General features: G+C 39.4%; 1 protein-coding gene across 2 annotated transcripts in view; it reads right to left on the reverse strand.

Moving 5' to 3' along the window:
• Window positions 1-983: 983 nt before the first annotated feature.
• Window positions 984-23934, reverse strand: part of impact (impact RWD domain protein) — a 25113-nt gene continuing 2162 nt past the window's right edge. For both annotated transcript variants that reach the window (XM_036007152.1, XM_036007153.1), the window contains exons 2-11: window positions 23055-23183; window positions 22908-22960; window positions 22723-22785; window positions 20263-20348; window positions 15105-15230; window positions 13620-13714; window positions 11457-11530; window positions 10073-10163; window positions 4636-4770; window positions 984-2808 (exon numbers count right to left, since the gene is read on the reverse strand). In XM_036007152.1, coding sequence (XP_035863045.1) covers window positions 2749-2808; window positions 4636-4770; window positions 10073-10163; window positions 11457-11530; window positions 13620-13714; window positions 15105-15230; window positions 20263-20348; window positions 22723-22785; window positions 22908-22960; window positions 23055-23183 — 912 coding nt within the window. In that variant the 3' untranslated portion in view covers window positions 984-2748. The remainder of the gene's footprint in view (window positions 2809-4635; window positions 4771-10072; window positions 10164-11456; window positions 11531-13619; window positions 13715-15104; window positions 15231-20262; window positions 20349-22722; window positions 22786-22907; window positions 22961-23054; window positions 23184-23934) is intronic.

Genomic DNA, 23934 nt, shown 5'->3' on the forward strand with positions numbered 1-23934 from the left:
TGTAGTCTGTCCAGATGCCTGAAGCAGACTGAGATGAAATGATCTGGACTGCAGCCAGCAGGATGTCTGCCAGGAGACAGTCAGCTGGTCAGCTCATGGGTCAGCTACATATTTACACTAAACATCAAGTTCAGCAGTGAAGTGATTCAAGCCATTCAGAGGTCAATGTCCACTTTACAAGGACAGAAGACACCACAAATTACCATCCTCTTCTTCCTTCCTTTAGATTAACAGACAGCTCAAGGCGTGTGTGTGTGTGTGTGTGTGTGTGTGTTCCTTAAAGGTTATATCACTGTTATTCATCTACAAATCCAATAAACACCATTCATGAAAAACAAATTAAGTATTTTTTTTATAAGAGAGACATGAATTTGAAATGAGAGAATCAATGTAGCGAGTCAGTTTAATTTTTAGAAAAAGCACCGTAAGCTTTCTTACAATCAAATCAAGGGTGCTTTATATGATATTATTTCAACAATTATGTTGAAATAATTGAAGAGCCTAAATCATTCAAATGCAACTCATTATTAAATGTCCCTTCATCATCCTTTTCATTTCATACATAAAGTTTTACTAAAGTTCATTTTCATTGAATCAGACATTTTTATTTCAAATTACCATTTTATAAAATTGTTTTATTTCTTAACGGCCATTTCATAAATGTCACTTTACGTGTCATTAGATGTCATCAGTCCCTGTCACTACCCGATGTGAGACGAGTGCAGATGTGAGTTGCGCATGCTCAGATTTAAACGGTTTACGGCATAACACCAAGGGATCTGGCAAACGGTTTTAGCTATCTATGATTGTTTGATTGTTAGCTCAAAACGCCATTCAAGTGACAGCCTTTGTTGTGTTTGATTGCTAACTTGTAGCCAGCAGTGAACCAACTTCGTTATGACGTAGGTCCATTTTTATTGTATTGACATTACAGAAGTCTCTCGTTAGCAGGTTCTCGGAGGCTACTTCAGCCTCTAATCTAGAACTGACATCAGGGATCATGCCCTGAACATGTGATGTCTTACGCTAAATAATAACTTACTGCTATGTAATGTACCTATCTCATTATTCTGTGGCTAACAGCAAAACAGATCTGCGTGTAAAGAAGTAACTCGGACAGTTAGCTGCTGCTGTTAACACTGGCTAACCAGTTACCCAGTAGGCTGCATGTGCAGCCTTGTTAAGCTAAATAAAAGGAGAGCTGCTTGAATTTTAGATTCTGTGTAGGCTACTGTTTATTTACAGCAGCAGTTGTAGCTGGTTGATTCAGAACTACTTCGGCATTGTTTTACTCAAATTAACAGGAGCTAACTGGCTAAATATTGAAGCAGTTGAACTTTCTGGACGCTTCTCGTAGCCTACGTGATTGGCTGAAAGGGGAGGGTCGTGACAAAACCACTGTCTTGAACGTGACGTTGTAAAAAGAGACTATATTAAAAGTATCAATGTTTTATTATTATTATAATTACCACTTTAGGGATCCATACTTGTATGCTTTAAAAGATATTTACAGTCTTTGATTTACTTGAACCAGGCTACGCCTACAGTAAGCTCTCCCATATTCTTCTGTGTGGATGAAATTTGAAATTGCTTACGAACGCTAATTATTCTCTTCAGCCCTTCGAGTATGAATGTAGCTCCATGAGTTCTTCACAAGTCTCCTAAAAAATATAATTAGTGGTTAAGATAATGGGTTCAGCGTGATGTGATGACAGCTTGTCGGGTTGAAACGACTCTGTTAAGTGAATTAGCAGTAATTATTCTCAATAGCTGAAATGAGCAGGCAGCTTTGTACACAGACACGGAGGAAATTTTCAGCCTGTTGTATGTTACTTGCGTTCTCATTCAAATGAAATGTCGTCATGTGATCCAGGTATTAGTTTTATTCCTTCAAGATAACTGAACAAAGATAAAATAACTACTTTTTTAACATCACAATCGGGTTGTGCTGGCGACAACCAAACTGCCAACTGTGCTGATGAGCCCTGGTTATTTTTAGAAAACAGTCCTCTGCTGCCTAAAGCCAACCCTGGAGTGGTTAATATGCAGACCGTGTCTTACCGGGGATTGAGGAAAACCAAAACGGAGAGGTGAGGCAAAATCCCCCCACGAAAAGTTGAATATTTAGTAGGCTTCAAGTGGATGTCAAATGCATTGGAGAAAACGGATATGTGAATTATGTGAGTGAGTGTGAGAGTGTTAGAGTGTAGAGTTCATGGACTTCATTTTGTTAAGCAGTGATGTCTGATCATATTCCTTGGAAGCGCTGAAGGAATTGTGTATGAATTTCATTCACATGCCGATTCGGCTGAAAGCTGAATTAGCACTTACAAGGACAAGTATTCACATATTATAATCGAGACATAATGGAGCATTGCTGTTGAAAACAGTGAACAAAACCTTTCATTTAAGCGTGTAATGATTATGTGGTTTTCTAATACAGTGGATCGACAATCCTAGTGTGCGACTGATGGATATACAAATGTCATGGTTTGATTATTTTAATGTTGTACTGTAAACATTTCATTTTACGGCTTCTTAGTCAATATAAAGTTCAGAGTTAAAGCGATTAGCTGAAACAACAATTTTGAACAACTCAAAATGGCTAAAAGACATTTTTTGAATACATTATTTGTAATTGCAATAAATCCCTCTTTGTCTCTATTAAGACGTGAGTTGGCTAAAACCAACCTTTTCACAAGACGGTAAAAATGTGTTTGAATAAGTCTTTTATCCTTCTTCTGAAATTCATTTTGTCTTCTTGCTTTTTGGCCTTTTGGTCTTCGCTCCAGATTTGGTGGCCTCATCCTGTGAAACAAGAGGAATGGGCTAGGGAATGAACAGACTAATAATTATCTTACATAAGCATCTCCACTTAATGGTGCCAAAGCTTTTTTTTCATGTTTAATATTTGAGTGCTGTTTTAAAGCTCATGACTCCATTTATGACAAACACTTAACTCCTGCTGCGTTTATCTGCCTTATTGAAATGTGCAAATAACAATGTAATGATTGGCATGCACCCTACAGTTTTTATGTATGCAAATAATTGCTTCAAACCAAACACTGCATTCTTAAGTACTCTTATAAAACATCCTTCACTAATTATTGCGGTGACAATTCATGCTACCAACTTGTAAACCTATCACTTTAACAGCCTGTCTACATACATGATAATTTGGTTTCATACAGCAGAGTGATAATGTGGGACATTTTAATATGGATGCTGCCCCTTCATATCGCATATGGTGTTTGCAATAAGGCTGTAAACCAGTCACACACAAACAGCTGTTGTCCCAATTACCATTAAAAAATGTTCCTTGCCCTTGGAGTTTCCCCTCCATTGTAGTCAACAGGAAGTAGCCTTGTTACTATTTTTAAGAAGCGACACGCATGCTGCAAAATAACTGGCAGCAACCGTTCGTCTTGTTAGGTCCTGATGTGTAAAACTAGTGGTTCAGCTCTTGTTTCCTTAAGTCTATCTTCCTCCTAAATCCAATCCCAGTTTCAGAGATTTTATCTAATTGTGGATTCAACCAACAATGTTCTCACTCTCTCTTCCCCAGAATTATTGTCCTGCTTCCAATTTAGATTTTACCTCAACAATACAAATGGCAGGATGAGGCACTGTGGTGGAAATTCAGGAACTGAATTTCTGGATTTCCATCAACATGTCTTCACAGATTAAATTGGTGTACCTCAAGGGTCAATTCTGGGTCCTATTTTGTTTTCTTTCTTTTTCTTCTTTTTTTAAAAAGACCTTTATTAAAGTTTATTCTATTCTGCAGAGGTTTTAAGTCCCTCTACCCAGGCAGTGGCCTCTAATTAGTTGTCACAGAGTCCAGGCTTGACGTCCACAGGGGAACTGAGCCTTTGCTGTCAGGATGGACGTGAAATAAAGTGTGGATTCTTTGACAGTAAGGTGATGGGGTTTTGAAGTAGGATACTTCTAAAAGTAGGTTTGCAGTACCTTTAATCTCTCTGTGGCAGCAGCTCAAAGGTCAATCACGTTTTTATTGGAATAACTTTGCAGAACACAAAGAAGACTTCAATGCAGACTGGACCTAACTTTAGGCTGGTGAAAGAGAGGAGAGACTGTTTGATCTCCAGAACATATGGCAACCAGACACTTCAAATGCACCCATATCCCTAATGTGACAGCTACTGGAGAGTGGGGAGACACATAGCACGCCGAACAGACACTCCACAGTATTATAATAAATCTAGGTGTCACTATAATCTGTAACTCTACTGAACAAAAACATTTTTCATGAGCTGAACTCAAAGATCTAAGACTTTTTCTATGTACACAAAAGTCTTATTTCTCTCAAATATTGTTCACAAATCTGTCTAAATCTGTCTAAAACAAAAGTGTTGCGTTTATAATTTTGTTCAGTGTATATACTGTCTGACAGTGTCTTCTCTTTTGCCCGTCAGACTCTGCTTTGGTTGTCAAAAAGGCAACAACAATCTGTTTTCAGATAGTTGGATGAATATCAGGGTAAAGGTCAATTAAACTACAGGATATTGGATGTTTCTCAGTATCAGAAAACTGACAGCAATGTCAGAAATTGACTGATGATGTGTCAGTGGAAGATGACAGAGCGATATGTAAGAGGCCCAGAGAGTGTCTCACCATGGCGGCAGTATATCCTTGCTCTACCAGGATGTTGCGAGCACAGTTGTTGATGTGTTTGAAACGGTCAGGACCCAACAAAATACCTCCATACCACCGAGACACGACCACCATGACATTACTCACGTCCAGAATCTGTGGTGAGAGACAAACACATATTAAATGTGAAATGAGTGTGATTTTGAGCAAGCTGGCAAGAGAAGAACAAAATAAATTGTTACACAACACCCTTCCCTGGCAACCACTTTCAAGTAGCCAGTTTTTGGGCACCGGATGAGATACGGTGGAATCTTCATTAAGTGTATCTGGCTCAGGCCATCGGCTGTCATTCTAAAGCCGATTGCCTGACACTCAAATCTGGGGATGTTTTCCATATTTGTCTGTCCTCCAGAGAGTTAGATGAGAAAATTAAGTGTGTGTGTGTGTGTGTGTGTGTGTGTGTGTGTGTGTGTGTGTGTGTGTGTGTGTGTGTGTGTGTGTGTGTGTGTGTGTGGTGTGTGTGTGAGAGAGAGTGTCTTTGTGTGTGTCTCTGTGTGTGTGTGTGTGTGTGTGTGTGTGTGTGTGTGTCTCTGTGTGTGTCTGTGTGTGTGTGTGTGTGTGTGTGTGTGTGTGTGTGTGTCTTTGTGTGTGTCTGTGTGTGTGTCTCTGTGTGTGTGTGTGTGTGTGTGTGTGTCTGTGTGTGTGTGTGTGTGTGTGTGTGTGTGTGTCTCTGTGTGTGTCTGTGTCTCTGTGTGTGTGTGTGTGTGTGTGTGTGTCTCTGTGTGTGTGTGTCTGTGTGTGTCTCTGTGTGTGTCTGTGTCTCTGTGTGTGTGTGTGTGTGTGTGTGTGTGTGTGTGTGTGTGTGTGTGTGTGTCTGTGTGTGTGTCTAGCTCGCTCCAGGAAATGTTTAGCCCGAAGACTGGAAGGTTCAAGGTTCAATTTATCATCCATAAAATCACAGATTACAGCGCTCCCATTGTAATCAACCAACGCTGTTTACACAAGATATAAATACCCACAATATATATATATATATATAAATAAATAATAACTCTACTTAAAATTAGAATCACATAAGCAATAAAAGACCTATTAAAGGGGGAGCCATAAAAAGACCATCCAAACAAGAGCGTATTAACAATTAGTAATTAGTGCATTAACAATGGATCAAGTGTTGAAAGGATTCAGTTTTTTTTAACTTTTAATAGAGACTGGCTGTATTTTCACCTAGCTTTCTTTGGGCTAAGCTTATAACATGACCTGGATCTCTCTACTGAACACAGAGAGATTAAAATGACATTAATCTTCTCATCACAACTCCTGATAAAAAGAAAATAAGCAAAATCCCCAGTATGTCAGACTATCTCTTTAACATAACAAAGACAATTTGACTCCGCACAGCACACACAAAAAGTCTCAGGCACATCTGGCTGCCAACGCTATTAATCAGATCCTTTTTTTTTTATTCATTACCTCCCTCTTTCACATTCAGAGGCAGAAAGCACAAATCTAAATGAGGAAACGGGAAGAAAGGCTTGTGGAGAGGAAGATTAGAGAAGAATAGATTAAGGAGAAAGCTCTTCGTATAAATTGCCCAGTACGCTGAGAGTGTAACAAGTAGCAGATTAATCAGCGCGTTGCTCAGAAGAATGAGCAGGAAGACAGCGGACCTGATACCATCACTCCAGCTACAGTAGGTCAATCAGCTGCAGGAAGTGGCCTGATACGACGACTTTTTATCTGCTCTTCTGTACGTGTCCACATGGGTAGTCTCGCTTTGCCAGACATTCCTCCACAGCGCTGCGGAGGAGGGTCTGGCTAGTCCACACTGTATTCCTGGATGGGAGAAAAACGTGCTCTGGTTTATTGGCATTTCTTTAAACCAATCACAATCGTCTTGGGCGGTGCTAAGCGCCGGACGGAGCCACGGTGCCTCTGCAAAATAGCCTCAGGAAGGAACTTGTTTTGGTGGAACATCTATGTTCAAAAGTAGTTTTAGTCGTGCAACAGAAAACTCAGATTGGACAGATAGTCTCGCTAGCTGTCTGGATTTACCCTGCAGAGATCTGAGGAGCAGTTAACCATAGTCCTCAGAAATCCACCGGAGGTTAGAACACCAACACAAAGAAAGAGGAAGGTAACGGACATCCGGCCGAAAAGAGTGACATCTTGGCGGAATTTCAGGCGGCACCGGAGCAATCCTGGAAGTGGAACGTCGTCGATATAGACTACACATGGGTTAAAGCTGCAGTAGGTAACGTCCATAAAATAATATTTTTTGTCATTTTGTCGCTAAATCAGAACTATACATGGATAAGATAATCTGTGAAAAAAAATCACGTTCCTCTGCCTCCTCCTGGTGCACCTAATGGCATAAGGAAAACAACCTATGAGAGCCGAGGAGTCTCTAACACAGGGTTAATGACTGCTGGTGAACTCCAATCAAACTGTAAAACTAGGCAGCACTCCGGTCGGTGCTTGGTTTTTGGCTCAACCAGGTCACAATAAATTGAAATTGAATAAGGTATGCATTCACAATGTTTTAACATAAGTTTGTAGCCTATAGTCTGTGCAGAGGGATGTGTTTTTTAAGTGGCTGACTGTATGGAAGGAAACACTGTATATACGTCAAAGACAGCTTGATACGTCCAAATGATGTGCAGCTGATCAGTTTCACCAAGAATTTATTTGTCTCTCTAACAGGGTCACACTCGCTTAGACGACTGCCGTCATCTCATAAATGAGTATATTAACTTTGTCATGAGTCATGGACATCATCTGGCGAAGCTCTGACATGACTCAGCACCTACTGCTAGTAAGTACTGAAGTCTCCACTGAGCTTTTGTTTTGTGACAAACCTTTCACTGGCCTTCATTCCATATTACGAGGAGACAAAAAGTGTGTGGACAATTGCACATTTCAGTATGTGTGTGTGTGTGTGTGTGTCATAGTGCCATCTGACAGCACAGCCAGCAACAAAGTGTTTCTTTGATGTGTGAAATGACAAGATTAGTAATTGTGTGAAAATACTATTGTGGGCTAGAGAGGGACAGAGTGGAAATTCACCCATTATGTAAAAGTGAGTGGTGCGGGTTATAGTGAGGTCATGTGCCCATGTAAGACTCAATCTCTGTGTATTTTTCTCAAGAAGTACACTTACCTAAACAAAAGTTAAAATGTTCAAATCATGATTCTTACTTCATTAGAAATCATGATGGTGATGTAGGACAATTAAATCAACACCTAAAAGCAATTAATGAGATAACCTGTAGATATTTTACTATATTTATTTATATAAAGGGTCGCCAGAGGGCTAGAGCTGTTCCCTGCTGACGTTAGGCAAGTGGCGAGGCAAACAACCATTCCGGTCCCATTCACAACTACGGGCAATTCAGTCAACAATTAACCTAATTAACCGAACCTACATGACCTCAGATGTTTTAGCTGTAAATATACAATAAATCAACAAACTAATCAATTTTATATTAACAGGAAATTATGCAATACTTGCAATATAGTCTATATCCAAGACGTTCCACTTCCGGGATTGCTCCGCTGCCGCCGGAAATTCCACCGGATGTCACTCTTTTCGGCTGGATGTCCGTTACCTTCCACTTTCTTTGTGTTGGTGTTCTAACCTCTGGTGGATTTCTGAGGACTATGGTCAACTGCTCCTCAGATCTCTGCAGGGTAAATCCAGACAGCTAGCTAGACTATCTGTCCAATCTGAGTTTTCTGTTGCACGACTAAAACTACTTTTGAACGTACACATGTTCCACCAAAACAGCTCCGTCCGGCGCTTAGCACCACCCAAGAAGATTGTGATTGGTTTAAAGAAATGCCAATAAACCAGAGCACGTTTTTCTCCCATTCAGGAATGCTGTGTGGACTAGCCAGACCCTCCTCCGCAGCGCTGTAGAGGAAGGTCTGACAATGCGAGACTGCAAACTGCAACTTAAAAAAAAAAATCCACTTTTAAACTTAAAGCAAAATGTTTGTTTTTTTGTTTTTTCTGAGATGTCGCTGGAGCTGTTTCACCCCCATCCACAATTAACTTTTCGCAGCTGTCACTTTGCCAGTATGCAAACATTAAATGCTCAAAACCTACTTAGAATTAGTATGTTGACATAGCTTTAGTCTTGTTCATTTCTATTCACTCACATTTTCTGTCATCTTAATACAAACTAAACAACTTAAAATATGAATTGGAAAAAGTAATTTTTTACCTGGACCCCCCCTTCACAAAACGTTCCCATGTGAACCGACACCATGCAGCCTTTCTGGTGGTGTAATAGTAATCCTCAAAGATTGATGGTGCGGTAACCTACCCGTTTCCACATCACCTGACATGAGTAACTTAAAGTGCTCATATTATGCTCATCTTCAGGTTTATAATTGTATTTAGAGGGTGAACCAGAATAGGTTTACATGGTTTAATTTTCAGAAAACATCATATTTTTGTTGTACTGCACAATGCTGCAGCTCCTCTTTTCACCCTGTGTGTTGAGCTCTCTGTTTTAGCTACAGAGTGAGGCATCTCACTTCTGTTCCATCTTTGTTGGGAGTCGCACATGTGCGGTACCTAGGTAAGGACTACTAGCCAGTCAGAAGCAGAGTATGAGGGCGTGCCACGCTAGCAGCTAGGCGAGCATTATAACGTGTGTTACAAAGTGACCACGTTTGTCTCTGAAGTAAAGGCTGGACTACAAGCAGTTTGTGAACAGTGTTTTCTGTTGGAGATGGTAAGTCCCTTTGGGTGGACTTTGGGCTTTTTCACTTTGTAAACCTATAACATTCACAAAAAAAGATATATAACACAATAAAAGTAATGGAAAAAAGCCAAAAAGCATAATATGAGCACTTTAAGGCCAGTAAATATTTTCAAATATCTGTACAACTTTCACTTTTATGTTGTAAAATGTACAACAATTAGCATGAACATACAATGTCTGTATTTTCCGTACATGCGTGTGACCCCTTTGATCTAGTCCATACAATATATAGTTTAATATCAGATACATAAACTGTGTTTTTAATGAGGAACATGTCTTCAAAAGCTTACGACAGAGAAGGTACTAACCTCCCACAGAAAACAAGAGATGGAAGCTGTCAGAGTCTGTGGCAAGCTCCTTACTCATAACAGTCACAGTTTAAAAGCCACAGCAGATGACAAATTGTGCAGACTGTGAAAATGAATAAGGTAGCTTAGAACAGACGACAATTAAGCACGCAGAAGCCAAAAGAAAGTCAGATGCAGCCAGCAAATTTAACAATGTGTTTGTAACATTGATGCTGAGCAAAAGCTTTACAGCACCGTGTGTGCTGCACTGACTCACTCCTCAGTTCTTTTGGTGCCTTTGTTTGTCCTTTTTGACAAAGGTGACATGCAGTTTAGTATGCAACTAAAAGAGTGATCTGTTGGGTCGAGTTCAGTATTTTCTCAGTGAATTGTATTAACCTGCAGTAAATGGAGCAATCTCCCCCCCGCGGCCGTCTCGCCGTCGTCTTCGCAGTCCTGCAGGAAGCTGTGCTTGTCCTCGCAGTAAATCCTGCAACACACAGAATCCCAACTGCTTGACATTACACGGGAGGGCATTGAGACATTTTGGACAGAAAATGACGCCGTGACACCGGCAGCCTCTTCACCAGGAACGGGTTTTTTAAAGTGGTTTGAATGTCAACAGTAATGACCACCCAGAATGTGCATGAGCAGCTCAACACTGACCCTTATTAGACCATGCTGAAGGAAACTGCACACACAGGCATGCGTGAGAAAAACACACACACACACACACACACACACACACACACACACACACACACACAGAAAGAGATATACACATGTCTATTCACATAGTACACAATACTACCAGAAAGTCTTCATTTTCTCTGGTGCTTTTTTGACCTTTTTAATGCAGTGATGTGCCCTTTAGAGAAGACAGACAGGCCTTGAATCTTCACATAGCTCAAGTTCTCCACTAATGAGAACACTTGGGATTGTTACCATGATTTGCCTAATGAAATTATGACAGATGTTAGGTCATACTGTATATACATTAGTCTATATCGACAACGGTTCATTTAGTTCCGGTGCCACCAGAAGTTCCGCTGGATATCCTTCACTTTCCGCTTTCTTAAACTCCGGTGTGATCGAGCAACATTAACCGCAACCTCTGAGCAACGTGAGAGGCTGAAATTGGCAAGTTTTGAAGAGAATTTGGAAAGTGCAAAGAGGCAGGCCTGCTCGGCTCGTTCGGGGAATGATTGTAAAGATTTACAAAGAAAATGTTTATGGCATTTACTCTCTAACTGGGATGTTTTGGGACCGATTGGCGGGGATTTGCTACGGACAAAATACACACGACGATACACTGGTAAGAGAAAATGACGTATAACCATGTATCAAGCTCATTTAAATAGCTCACGTTACTGTGTTGTGTGAATATTTAATGTGGCGTTTTTGAGGGGTGCAAATGTTCCACCAAAACAAGTCTCTTCCCAAGAACATTTTGAAGAGCCACGCTCGCTGCGTCTGGAGCTTAGCTATGGGCGGAAATATGTGCCACCAGAAACTGAATTTGAATAATTTATATTTGAATTTGAATTGCTAAACTTGAATAATTGTATGTAAAAACTGAATTTGAATCACATAATTTGAAAGCGCCGCTAAGACCATTGTGATTGGTAGAAATGCCAATAAACCAGAGCATGTTTTTCTCCTATCCAGGGATGTTGTGTGGACTAGCCAGACCTTCCTCTGCAGAGCAGAGATAGGTCTGGCAATGCAAGTATATACTGTATATACATAGGCTATAGTATATACTGTATGTGACATTACTGACCTGTATGCATAAATATTATGAGTGGCACTAGCAATCTTCTTGTTCTCATACAGCTTCCCCAAGACCATTTTAACCTGCAACACACGACAAAGGTGGAACAATGAACATCATGACATAATCCTAACATGCCTTTACATCTTCTCTACTGGAAATGAAAAGAGCTGATATGAGGATTTTATCCCGCGCTCTACTTTAATATAAACTGCTTTCATGCTTAAAACCCTGAGGGGATGTATGTCAAGAGAGAGGAGTGGGTTTCAAACCAAATAAGTTTGAAAGGGATGCTGTGTCTGGGCAGATGATGTCGCTGCTGACGTCGACATGCCATTTGACGCTGCTGATGACTAACGCACAAATTAGTCAACTGTTTATGAAAGGAAAATCACATTTCCTATAAACAGAACTGAGGTTGGGGAAAATGCTATTTCCATTTTGGAAACAAAAATGTATATGATGAAAATGAAAGCCCATAAAACAGAAAATAAGAATAATCACTTAATTATTTTTAATAATTCCTTAAATTATGTCACAATTTGTTTTGTTCATCCATTGATTTTAGACAGTTTATTTATGTTTATTTATTCCACAATGCCTCATTTAATTATTTAAAAAGTGAACTTTATGGGGCTTCATATAGTTAAATAAAAGTTACACTTGATAAAAAAAAGGCTCAAAACTAAGTAAGTCTTCAATTTGCTCTCAGTGAAGCAGTTCTTAAGACTTTTTCTCAATTATATCTTTGGTTGAACTGAACACTTCCAGACTATTATAAGACAATATGCACAGTAAATGCTGTGCAATTAATAGAATTTTGATCGCGATTTCGGCTCCTAACGATCGTGAAAACAATGTAATCGAGAGTAATACTTTTTGCAACTAAACTCTTATTTTGGGAATAGGAAAGTGAAAGGGAAATAATAATAATAATAATAATAATAATAATAATAATAATTTATACTCTTTATTGATCCCCAATGGGGAATTTACAATTACAATTTACATTAAAATGTCACACTTCAAGATGTGGATTTCTTTAACTGTTTTATACAGTGGCCGAGACAACACAAACACAAAAGCTACAACACAAACACAAAAGCTTAAACACAAATACAAAAGTTACAACACAAATACAAAAGCCACAACACAAATACAAAAGCCACAACACAAATACAAAAGCCACAACACAAATACATACGCGACAACGGAAGTGAGTGACAACGGAAGTGAGCGTGTTGTTGACAAACTGAGCCGGAGCAGGAGGAAAGTTCTTGTTTGAGAAGTAAGTGAAACATGGTTCCTGGCTAATTATGATTAGTGTCGCTACGTGATCGTCACAAATAAGCAATGTTGTTCAATATCTTTGTATTTTCATATGTATGTACTCTGCCATTTAGGCTACGAAGCTACAGCTATAACGTTATCTAAATGGTGCCCAGCGTCTTTTAACGCGTGAATGCTACGTTTAAAGTCTATAGATAGCGAAAACAATGTAATCGAGAAAGACAATTATTTTGCACATTACTTTTTGCAACTAACCTCTTATTTTGGGACTAGGAAAGTGAAAGGGAAATTTCACACTTCAAGTTGTGGATTTCTTTAACTGTTTTACTGTTGTTGTTTTTTTAGTTCAATAAATGCAACATTGTTCCAAAATTGAAGGAGTAATCGTGTTAAATAATCCAGATTTCAATATTGACCAAGTAATTGCGATTATGATTTATTTTTCCATAGTCAAGCAGCCCTATGTGCAGGTCTCAGTCCATTCAGTCCATTCAGTCTATTTGCTGAAGGACGGCTGCGTCTGTAAATATTTTTGTCTAAACAGCACTCCACAACAGGTGGAAGCTCTTAAGACGAGTCGGTTTGTTAACGGAGAGCCACAGAGTGAGCTTAGAGAGTAGGAACGAGCCAGATGATGTTTCACTTCGGGAAATTGCTGCGTAAATGAGCACATTTATATCCCTAAACTCATCCAGACCCTCGTGAAGTCATTTCTACTGAAACTCAAAACGAGCTGTCGTTTGCCATTTGTCTCCACGGTTTGAGAAAAAAAGAAATCGTTTATCTTTTCAGTTGAAATATTCATAGATTTTTTTTCATGTCATTGTTTGCTGTATTGTGTGGTAATGTAAAAAATAATAACATGTCATTCATGTTTTGTACCTGTCTGGGAGTCACCACAGGTGCTAGGTGAGGCTGGAAGGTACTGCGTCGGTCTGTGATGGCATTTCCATGTTTTATAGGAGGTAACTCTTCATCTACGGCACAAAGCATCACATATCATACCTCAGAAAGAGCTATTTTTATAATAAGCTATGTTTAATGCTGACCACTGAATGCAATCAGTGGTGGGAGAAGTATTTAGATCCTTTACTTAAAGTCCCATATGGTGAAAATGGGTTTTTATGGGATTCTGTGTGTCATATATATTAAATTAGTGTTTAATATACACATATAAACGGTACGTATATAAGTTTAAGTGTCACCATATGGGACCTTTAAGTAAAAGTATTAATACCACACTGTAAAAATACTCTTTACAAGTAAAAGTCCTGCATTGAAAATGTTAAGTATGTATCATCAGGAAAATATACTTAAAGCTATAGTGCGTAGTTTCTGTCTCCCCCATGAGGAATTCTAAGTAATGACAACAAGAAACAATGATACAAGCCTTCCATGACCGCGCACCTCCCCCCCTTCTCCATGCAGTTGCTAGTAGCCGAGGAGGACACGGAGGATTAAAAAAAGACATGATGGACTCTTCAGAAGAGATCATTATCTTCACTAGAGTTTATGCGCGGGAAAGTCGCTACTGAGAAATACAGAGAGAGTTGTGTGGAGCTGATAGTCTTAAAGGTGCTCTAAGCGATGATGGGTGACGTTACCTTGTTGACGTTCGAAATATTGTCAAACAAAACGGAGGCTAACTCGCCCCTCCCTCCTCCTCATCCCGTCCCCTCCCCCTCCCTTCCGTGCTTCCTGAAACACTCAGGAACGTGCATTGTGGAAGTAGCCTACGTGCTAACGCTGCAACCAGCTCCTTCTTGTCGGTTATTGGCTGGAAGACTGTTTGTTATGTTTGGTGGTGCAGGTTGGCGCAGTTTGTTTTTGTTGCCGTTTGTGGAGCCTGGGCTGTCTACAGAGACCGCGGTTTTTTTTTACAGTGTGTTCATTAATATCAAACAGTTACGCACTAGGGCTTTAAAGTAATACAAGTAAAAGTACTCAATGCATAAAAATCCTCACATTTCAGAAACTGGAAACGATCCAAACAGTTCTGCCAATCAAGTAAGTGTTTAATGGTCTAATCGTTTCAGCTGAACTTGTGGCCCATTATATCGTTGGGTAGTTTAATTTATAATAAAACATTGTATTATATAAACTACATGTGTTTTGTGTGCAAACATCTTAATTTGTAATGTAACTAGTAACTAAAGTCAGATGAATGTAGTGGAGTAAAAAGTACAATATTTCTCTCTGAAATGTAGCAGAGTAGAAATAAAAAGTGGCATGAAAAGAAAAGACTCAAGTAAAGTACAAGTACCTCAACATTTGTACTTAAGTACAGTACTTAAGTAAATGTACTTACTTACATTCCACCACTGAATGCATGCAACAACGTTTATCAAATTCTATTGAGCGGTATACCATTTGCATGATCCATGAACAGATGTGCAGGTTCTGTGTTCAGCTGGAGAGTCTTGACGTCTGCTATGTCTTCAGGATCATCTACTTCCTCCTCAGCCGTCATGTTCACCTTCTCTGGCTGATCCACTGAAGCAGGTCATGGAAGAAACATGGGTAACACTTTACTCGAAGGTCTCTACATAAGAGTGACATGACACTGTCATGAACACATGACACTGTCATGACACATGAACCCTAACCCTAACTTCTCATGACAAAAACCGAATGACACTTAATGACAGAAGCGTTATGTCATAAACATTTATGACTTATTTATAATGTTTATGACACATTCATGACAGTGTCATGTCACTCTTATGTAGATACCTTCAAGTAAAGTGTAACCGAAACATGTCTTGTTAACCAAAAGCTTGTTTGGGTTTTTTTTTAATCCCAAACCCGGGACATGTAAAAAGGTCTTTACTGAGTTGTCTACAAAACTAGGCAGCTTGTCATTAAAATAACACTTTTTAAAAATAAGACCCAAACAGAATCTGTGGATTTGTATTTATTTTTTTTATTTTTTTATAGTTTTTAGCGGGATCCAGAATGGAAATTTGCTGAATTTTGGGGTGGAGATGTGTTATCAGAGTTTTATTTTAATTTGTTTAATTTGGTTTTTTTTTGTTTAAAATCTGCAGGAAATTGTGCACCTGCAGATTCCCTGTGGCTCTGCTAATGTGCAATCTATTACCAAATGACCATTACATGACCTTAACATTTCCACTAACATGGTGTCATGACCTATGATACCAAGACAAACAATTCATAATGGATGACACCAATTACTAGAGCATGACTGACACTAGGCTTCTAGAACCAATATAATTATAATGGTTAGAAAGGATTGCAAAGGTCAACAGGTGAGCTAAAAGAAGTGCTCTGTTGTTATGGAAACAAAGGTGTTAGCACCAGTTTAATCAGTTGACACAATCATGAACAAATGTGCTAAAACTAAAGTGGACTCTGGACAAACGGTGTAACAGGGACTCATGCATTTTCCTGCAGTATGTAAAGGAATTGTCTTTTTTTCCCTTCACATTAGTTACCCTGTGTATACCAAAACCAATGTATTGGTGGTGGGCGGCCAATATCACATCAGTTGATAATATCAGCCCTATGAAATAGAGCCAGACCGATAAAGGATCTTTAAGGCCGATATCAATACAAATATTTGGTGATTTAAAAATTCGATATTCCGACATATAACTTTCTCTATTTCTATCTTTAAAAATCCAGAAACGCGTAACAAAACATAAACAGATTTCCCTAACATTAGTTATTTGTATTTATTTATGAGTCCTCACTAAAATAATATGATAATGCAGTTTAAAAACAAACTTGTTTGTTTTATTGTCACAACAGAACAGAGGAACATCAAAATATATTAAAGTTCTGATAAATAAAATGTATAAAAATACAAACTTAACATGAATTAAACTTAACAAAAACACAATAACAAAAAAAAAATCAAAGAGGGTTGCCAACAGGGATGTTGTGGAGAGCCCTCTGGTGGACAAACTATGGAACACCAACACTCATAAGATGGTTGAAGGGTGTTTCGTCCGTTTTTATTTTATTTTTTAAATATTCATTTATCTGCCATTATATATGCCGATACCGATAGTTTGGAAAATGCCTAATACTGGCCGATAATATCGGCCTATATGTCGGGCTCCAAGATAAAAGAAAAAGAAGGATGAGGCTGGCGATATTCTACATTTTTGTTATTGTCAACAAATCTCAGGAAAATACCAAAACATCCACAGCCTTTCTGTAGCACTCAGCCCCAAGCCCAATGCTCCCTATTTCATAAAAAAAGGCTAAATAATTTCCTACAACAGCTGGGCAGTGTGGTTTTTAATAAAAACAGGCCAAAATTGTCAGATCATTGAATTTGTTTGGGACTATTTTCAGTCGTGGATTAATACACATTTGTTGCTTTAGGGTCGACTTCAAGGCACCTAACCCTAACCACTGCCTAATCCTAGTGTCTTCCTGGCAGCGCTGCCTGGAAGACGACGTTGGGGGCTTAAAACACCAAACACCATAAACTACAATGTTCATGGAAATGAAGGAAGACGTCATCCTCTGCAACAGTGTCGCTCATTGATGTTTTCAAAACTTTTTGGGAAAACAATCACGGTGACAATTTCCACTGGGGATGGGGGGGATGTCCCCCTCACTTTTATTGTTTCAGGTTGATTTCCTGACTAAAGTCTCTCTGAATGTTACTGTCCAGACACAATAGTCCAGATGAGAGAAGATCAGAGTTGATAAATATTGATACACGCATCTGAGTTGCCGTAAATTATAACCTTGCACTCAGACTTTGGAGACAAACTTGTTAGCAGGATCAATTCATTGTTGCTGTTTTTTTTAAATGAGATTTGATACTGAGAAAAATAAAGCAAATCATTTTTAATGTTCTCTATGAGAAGTAGGTAGCCTGGATCGAACTTAGCCCCGCCTACAACATTTGAGGTCGGGAAGTTCGGTTTGGACTTGATCCGTTGTGGAGCAACTATGCTCCAACCAGAGCTGTTTGGACCAATCAAATTGTCAGGGCGGGCTTTATACGATGATGGACAGATGATCAACGGCAACGTAATCAACCACGTCACCAAAGAGCGCTTGGGTTGAATTCGTTAACAACAGAGATGGCTGCCGCTGGAGAATTGAGATGTGTAGATTCCGCCATCACGTCTGTTATAGAAGATATCGACAGCACATTCATTTTAAAAGAGGAACAGAGAACCGCGATCAAGGCATTTGTCGATCGGAAAGATGTTTTTGCCGTCCTTCCTACGGGATTCGGCAAAAGTTTAATTTATCAGCTGGCCCCGATTGCTCCAATTGAGTGCAGAGGCATTTTCTTTTCTGGTTCGGTTGAAACACGCCCCATAATCACAGCCCAATGGAGCAGTATCAGACTCATATTCTGACTAGAATCTGAGTATGATGACGTCAGGCTAAGAAGTAGGTATGCTTTTTCAAGAAAGTCAAAGCCAGTTAAATCTAATGACCATGATAAAAGTTGAACTGGTCACACATCTAACAAGCTTTCTGTGACAATGTTAAGTGGAGTAATGTCTATAGTGTTTACTCTACACATGCACTTACACACACACAAATCTATTGAAAAGTAAGTGGGACTTGATATTTAGATGAACAAACATTTGGTCTCTCTGATGTTTTCCATCCTTTGCTTTCCGTCTGGTCCCATTCAACCAAACTTTATCATCATTATTGCTTACTTTTCATGTCCTGTTATGTTTACTCCCTTTCAATTTCCTTCTCTGTGAACTGTGCATATTTAGCCTCATCACTCCCCCCCTCTCTTTCTCCCTCTCTCCCCAATCCCCCTGTTGTTTGAATGGGAATTAGCTGTCAATCCCGCTCCTCTGAGCTTAAATGCTGTGACCAATTATACTTAAAATTTACAATTTATACCACACAACAATGGTGACGACAAATTCATTATTTTTAGGCTTGTTGCTCAAAAGAGGGCAGAGTCTGCCTCGATAATGAATACCGCTGGGCTTGGCTGTGGATAATCGAGACGGACCAGCCTCCCTAAGAAAATCTGATGCACGGTGACATCTTTAACTTGAGTATCTTTTTACACTTCAAAAGATTCTGCCAAGGTAAGAGAAGCCATTACATAGATACCAATCTTAATTTGATGCAGTCACTCAAAGCCAGCCGCAGAAGGGGTTTTTAATGCCCCGACAGGCTTTTGTGCTCATCTTATCACAGCTTTAGGCCACATCAGATAGTTGTTGTAATGGAGGAACATCTTAGCAGAACTTGGAACACACATGGTGTGTTTTATACTGCTTTTATTGAAAATGTTTTAACTTGCTGTATTAACTGCTGGTTCGGAAATGCCACTGAGTCACAGAAAAAGACAATCAGAAAAACAATTACAACTGCCAGCAAGTTACTTGGGATAACACTACCGAGCATTGAACACATTTACAAAGACAGACTGGTGAGAAAGGCCAATAACATTGTATGTGACTACACACACTCCCTGCCACACAACTACTGCCATCTAGGTGTCATTTCTGCCCACCCCTTCTGACCAAGAACAGATCCAAATTCTCTTTTGTACCACAAGCCATAAACGCCTTAAATCAGTCCAAATAAGCTAGATGTCCAGCTGGCCTGGTCATACCCAAGGGTGTATAGTGTATTGTAGTGTGTGATGTATGTTCTTCATGTTATGTCTGTCGGTGTCTGATGTAGGGACTATTTCTTTGTATCATATGTCTGATGTCCTGTCATGAAGTGCCTTGCGACTGTGCCGCAAACCCAACTGCCCCACGGAGACAATAAAGTTATCTACTACATTTAGACGAGGCGTCAGGTAGGGAAGTAGATTCATCTGAAACCTCTGATACGACTATTTGTGTATACAAAATGATCAAATAATTGACCTACTGAGAAACAGTTGGCTTTATCAGAACCAAGCTGGTAACACGTGTGGATGTTGTCATGTACTCCAGCTTGTTGGAAAGGTAAACCCTGCCCCCGAAAAAAGAGGATATTGTCCAGTCAGAGCTACCGTTCCGCTACTTTAACCAGGAACGGCAGGTCTTTATTTTTGAATAGTTGTTCTTGTATTCTATCCTATTTATTATTTCTTGTATATTATGTACGTGTGCTGTGTTTCTTATATTTGTGCTGCTGTAGCACTGAAATGTCCCAATCTGGGATCAATAAAGTCTAATCTAATCTAATCTAAAATCAATTTCTCTTTTAAAAGTGAGGCCTGCTGCTTAAAATGCAAAGCGACCTTCTGTGTTACTTCTCAAAGTATCTTTTTCTATAGCAAGCATAAACCATCCAATGAGAAGCCTGGTTTTGTTCACTCCGGTGTAAAATGTGAAGATCCTCGAGTACTAAAATCTGTCGCCAACCATACTGGAACGGAACGTTTGACAGACGTAGCAACAGTGACTGAGAGGGACGTATAACAAATTCCTACTCTTGTTGTGTTTAAAGTAAGCTCTACTGAACTGATGAATTTCTATCAAGAGTCATTTCAAGTCATTACGAATTGCTTGAGAAAGTGTGTCCCTTAAAGCAATGAATTTCATTTGTCACACCTCACCTGTTTCTGAGCTCTGGGATTTATCCACGAGGAATTCCCGAACTTTTTCTACCCACAGGTAGAGGATGCTCTCCCCAACATGCTCCCTGTAGAAATTTGAAAGAAATACAAATGAAGCTCAGCGGAAGTTCATTCAGGCAGACTACTTCACATTTCTCTCTCTCGCTCTCTCTCTGTTTCCATCCACACGTTTTTATCTGAATTAAGTGATATCGAATGAAAAATGCCTTATGGAAACAGTAAAATTCGACTGAATTTCATGAATATCGACAAAGGAAATACGTTCGGTCTCATCGGCTTTTATCTTGATCGATATACGGCTTATGCAATAAACGCTGACGGAAATGCTATTTGCCGAATAAATAATGAATTGCGATTAAGTTTTAGGTCATTTTATGGTTGCACAAATGTCCCTTATGATGCAATGATCGTCTACTACAGCCTGTAGTATGATTGATGGCCAGCCCTTTCTATTGACTAAATCCCTGTAGCCCTCCCAGAAATCTGTTTATGGTTTGTTACGCGTTTCTGAATTTTTAAAAAAAAATATATATCAGCCGATATATCGGAATATCAGATTTTTAAATCACCAAATATTTGTATCGATATTGGCCTTAAAAATCCTTTTTCTGTCGGGCTCTACTTCACATCACATCCATCCAGATCTTCACGCTTGCTTTATCCCTTCATCCCCTCCAGCAGTCTCTAGACTCCATCGGGGGGGATATTCCTATATATCCACTAGGGGCGTTGAAATTAATCATTGCATTGCGATGCGGACCTTGACGATTCTGCATCGATGCAGTGAGACCATAATTGATTATTGCCTACTGATGCTGCTTGTTGATTTTCCTCTCGCTGCTATTTTTGTTTCTGCAGTTTGTCTGTTGTGTTCTAGTCTGGCATTGCCGGACCTTCCTCCACAGCGCAGGATGGGAATAAAACGTGCTCTGGTTTATTGGCATTTCTTTAAACCAATCAGAATCGTCTTGGGCAGTGCTAAGCTCCACAGGGAGCCGCTGCAAAATAGTTTCTGGAAGGAACTTGTTTTGGTGGAACATGTGTACGTTCAAAAGTTGTTTTAGTCGTGCAACAGAAAACTCAGATAGTCTAGCTAGCTGTCTGGATTTACCCTGCAGAGATCTGAGGAGCAGTTAACCATAGTCCTCACAAATCCACCAGAGTATAAAAATGCCAACACAAAGTAAGCTGAAGGAAACGGACATTGGCAAAAAGATATGCCATCCGGCGGAATTTCAAGCGGCACCGGAGCAATCCCGGAAGTGGAACGTCGAGGACATAGACTAGTTGTGTTCAGACTCTGCTAGATTCAGGAAGTATCTTTTTCAAGAGCAGATACAATAAATTCAAATAGATTTCACATATGTCTGACAGCTTGAATTTGTCGTTGAAAACCATGTGTAGTAATGTATAATTTTTATTTATTTATTTATCTCGAACAATCAACAATGTTGCAAGACAAAACAAAAAATTTAAAACCACAAAATAAAACACAAACAATCAGAATTTAACAAAAAAACAACACAAAAATAAAAAATATAAAAAGGATTAGTTCGAGAAGGAGCAGGCGGAAGCAAATAGCTTATTTAGTCCTGCCCCTATTTCACAAAATCATATTATTACAAAGTAAGTAGATATGCAAATACAGCATACACTTTTTTTTGGTCTTACAATAACTTACAACAATATACAACAATACCTTTACATTGCAATTCCGTTCCTATGTTTCGGTCTATTCTTCTCTGTATTGGTCAAGAAATGATTTCTTTAATCTATTTTTGAACTGAATGATATTATGGCTCTGTTTGATTTCATTGTTCAATGAACAATGAACTGACTTAACATCAGTTCGCACAAGAGGTTGTTTGAACATACAGTGTCCTCTTAGATGATATCCCCCCCGTCTTTTTCATTAAACATTGCGCGTATGTTGCAAGGTAAATTCTTTTCTTTAACTTTAAACATAAATTGTGCAGTTTTGAATATAACAATGTCCATACATTTCAGCAAATGTGAATTAAAAAAAAGTGAGATTTCATATATGTCTGACTGCTTGAATTTGTCGATGAAAACCATGTGTAGTAATGTATAATAATATTGAGGTGACGCATCGTGATACTGAATCGATTCGAACCGTTGACAGGATACTCCAATTGAATCGTGAGACCAGTGAAGAGCCTCTATACCCCTTAGAATTTAACATTGCGAAGGAGTCTAATCGCCAAAGACTCTGACATATCAACCTATTATGCACCATGTTCATTAAACTTGTTTCACTCTTAAATGAAGTCTCTCCTGATTGAAATGAGGTTGGATTATCTGAGAGAGAGACCACAGAAGAATTGCACTGGAGAAACAATCATGAAAAAGCTTTTGTTGTGGCTAATATGACCCTTAAAGTGCCTCCTGGTGAAGTCAGAAATGATGAGAAGCACTCACACATAGAGGTCTTCCAGGCTGTTTGCCAATTTGGTCCTCTCGGCGCCTCGCAACCACGCTGCGCTACAAAGGCCAAGAGCAAACAGAGGGTTGTTGAGTAAGAGGACGAGTGGGTTTTCGAGTGCAATGTTCTAGCAGTTCAACAGATCTCCACAATATTAAACTTGAAAGGCAAATAGACTCACTTGATCTGGTAGATAGGTGGGGCGGCGCTCGGATAATCATGCGGGAGAATGATCTGCTCAATAAGCAGAAGAAAAAAAATCTTTCAAACAAACTGCAATGACCACACACTTGTGATTAATATATCCAAGATTTAGTTTTTTCTCTACCTGCAAACATGCTGTCAGTTTTGGCTCCTCTAAGTCATCGGATATTTTGATGCAAAATATTCTGGATGCTTCATCTATAACACACCATTCCTCCCCATAGATGGAGGACAGAGCCTCAACCTCTTCAATCTAAGCGAGAGGAAACAATAACAAAGCAAAAACATCACTCATATGTGTCTGTTGGCATAGGCTATCAATCCATAAAGTCATTTCAGCATGTGGACCAGTGACTCAAGGCTTGGATCTGTCCAAAGCAGGGTTCCAGAAAGGTTTTTTTTATTATTATTATTTTATATTTCTGTATATTTAGGTTCCTGAAATTAATAATAAGCTAATAGTAAATCATGTTTAGAGTAGCTGTTGGTAGATAGCTTGCTATGTTTTCCTTAAAGGAACACGCCGACTTAAAGGGACTATGTCTTATTCACCGTATCCCCCAGAGTTAGATAAGTCCATACATACCCTTCTCATCTTCGTGCTTGTTGTAACTCTGTCTGACGCACACACTGCTAGCCTAGCTTAGCGCAGATGCTGGAGGTAACTGGCCCGCAGCACCTGAGAAGCCTCACCTGGTGAGGAGCAGAGAGTAACAAGGGTGCTTTTCAGGTGTTGCGCTAATCACTCCGCCCAAGTAGCAGAAGTAGCAGTGCTTCGCCTTCTGAGAATATAGTTCCCAGTTTGTATACGGTTAGAAGATGGCTGTGTCTCATGTGACCTTGTTATTTGTACACTCTGTGACTATACAAATCACAACATGTAAATAAGAAAATGTTGGTGTTATTTTGTCAGTTATTGGGAGCAGTAGGCTAGATGGAGCCGGTTACCTCTAGGATCTGTGCTAAGCTAGGCTAGCAGTGGGTGCGTCAGACAGAGTTATGAC

Source organism: Sander lucioperca, chromosome 11, assembly GCF_008315115.2.
Source record: "Sander lucioperca isolate FBNREF2018 chromosome 11, SLUC_FBN_1.2, whole genome shotgun sequence".
In the NCBI taxonomy this organism is placed as follows: Eukaryota; Metazoa; Chordata; class Actinopteri; order Perciformes; family Percidae; genus Sander; species Sander lucioperca.